The 1591-nt window shown below is 38.5% G+C and overlaps 1 protein-coding gene across 1 annotated transcript in view; it reads left to right on the top strand.

The window, feature by feature from the left end:
- CFAP53 (cilia and flagella associated protein 53) overlaps nt 1-1591 on the top strand; it is an 18135-nt gene that overhangs the window by 12093 nt on the left and 4451 nt on the right. Inside the window, exon 6 of the mRNA XM_004683897.2 lies at nt 427-643. Coding sequence (XP_004683954.1) covers nt 427-643 — 217 coding nt within the window. The remainder of the gene's footprint in view (nt 1-426; nt 644-1591) is intronic.

Genomic DNA, 1591 nt, shown 5'->3' with positions numbered 1-1591 from the left:
TCAACGAAGTACACTGCTGAGGGGAGCAGCGGGCGGGTCAGGAGAGGTCTGCCGCGCCATGTGGATCTCCTCCAGGGCAGGCAGGAATCGAACTCATGCTGAAGTGGCTTAAGCTTCTTAGTGCTGTGCTTTAACCCGCTGCACCACCAGGGAGGGCCTGGAATATAAATTTTAATTCATTAATTATCATAAAACAATTCTAACAGATACAAAGAATGGTACAGTGAACTCCCATGTGCTTCAACCTACCCAGCTTCAACAACATCTGCTAATGACTATTCTTATTTCATCTGTGCCCCCATACATGTCCCAAGTATTTTGGAGTAAACTCTTAATATCATGTTTGAGGTTCTGTTTTTAAACTCATCCTTTGTATCATTATCATACCTACTATTTTACAAATGTAGTTATTTTTATGTCCTATAGGAAGATATGATGAGAGAACAGAAGATATATAATCAATACTTAGCACAGCGACGTGAGGAAGAAAAAGCTCAGGAGAAAGAACTGGATAGAATACTGGAGGAAGAGAAAGAAAAGAAGATGGCTGAGAAGGACAAGGAGCTGAGACTTGAAAAGGAGGCAAGAAAACAACTTGCAAATGAGGTCATGTGTACAAGAAAACTTCAAGTTCAAGAAAAGTGTAAGGAAATGAATTATAATTATATTGTAGTTATATCTTAATTCAATTTAAGTAGCACAGTGTTTATTCTGTAGACATTATGTATGAAACACTAGGAGGGGTATAAAGAGATGAAGGCAAATCCCCACTATACAGAGCTTTTCTAATTAAAAAAGCATAACCTATGAATAGTTTTATATCCCAGTAGACCCTGAGTGGTCATGGGGGAGATGTTTTTGAGGTTAAATAAACATCCTTTGAGTGCTGTGTTGCCTTCATGATGAGGAAGGGTGGGAGAAGGTGGTTTCTCACATCTATCTCCCCCTCCTCCCTTTTATCTGCCCCTCTGTTCTTTCTGTGGGTGTCCCCATACCTTCATTCTTAGTTTGGGTTGTTTTCTCTGCCTCTGATGCTTTTGATCTTGATAAATCCTGGGCATCTTAAAAAGCCAGTTTAGATGTCTCATTCTTTGAGAGAGGTGCTCTATATTCCCTCTTTATGATAAACCCTCTCTGGCTCTCACAGGGGCTGTTTCATCTCTGTTAGTGTACCATTGTATTCTTTCAGCTTCAAACTGCCTGCATGCAAAGGGAAGTTTTTATTGAGAGGACAAACTGCCACCACCAGATTTCAGTGTCCAGCCTGATGAACCAAAGAAGTGGTCCACAGACAGATTCACTTAGTGATTTTGCACTAGCTGTTTTTTTTTTTTTTTTGCACTAGCTGTTTTTTTAAGAGAAAATTGATTTTGGTTTTTCAATGTTTATTTCTCCATTCTGGGAATTCTAGCAGTAATTCCCTGAAAATTGCTAAGCCAATATCACATGGAGTTTTAAGAAAATGAGAAGAAAGCTTGTAAGCAAAACATATTTCTGTATTCATCAGTGATAAATGTTTTTAGAATATATTGAGGAAACATGCAACTTTTAAGTACTTGGAACCATTTATAAGCAAGGAAACATAATCAAC

This window comes from Condylura cristata, unplaced genomic scaffold (assembly GCF_000260355.1).
Source record: "Condylura cristata isolate star-nosed mole 26May11 unplaced genomic scaffold, ConCri1.0 scaffold00016, whole genome shotgun sequence".
NCBI classification, from domain to species: domain Eukaryota; kingdom Metazoa; phylum Chordata; class Mammalia; order Eulipotyphla; family Talpidae; genus Condylura; species Condylura cristata.
This window is presented reverse-complemented; position numbering and strand designations above follow the sequence as displayed.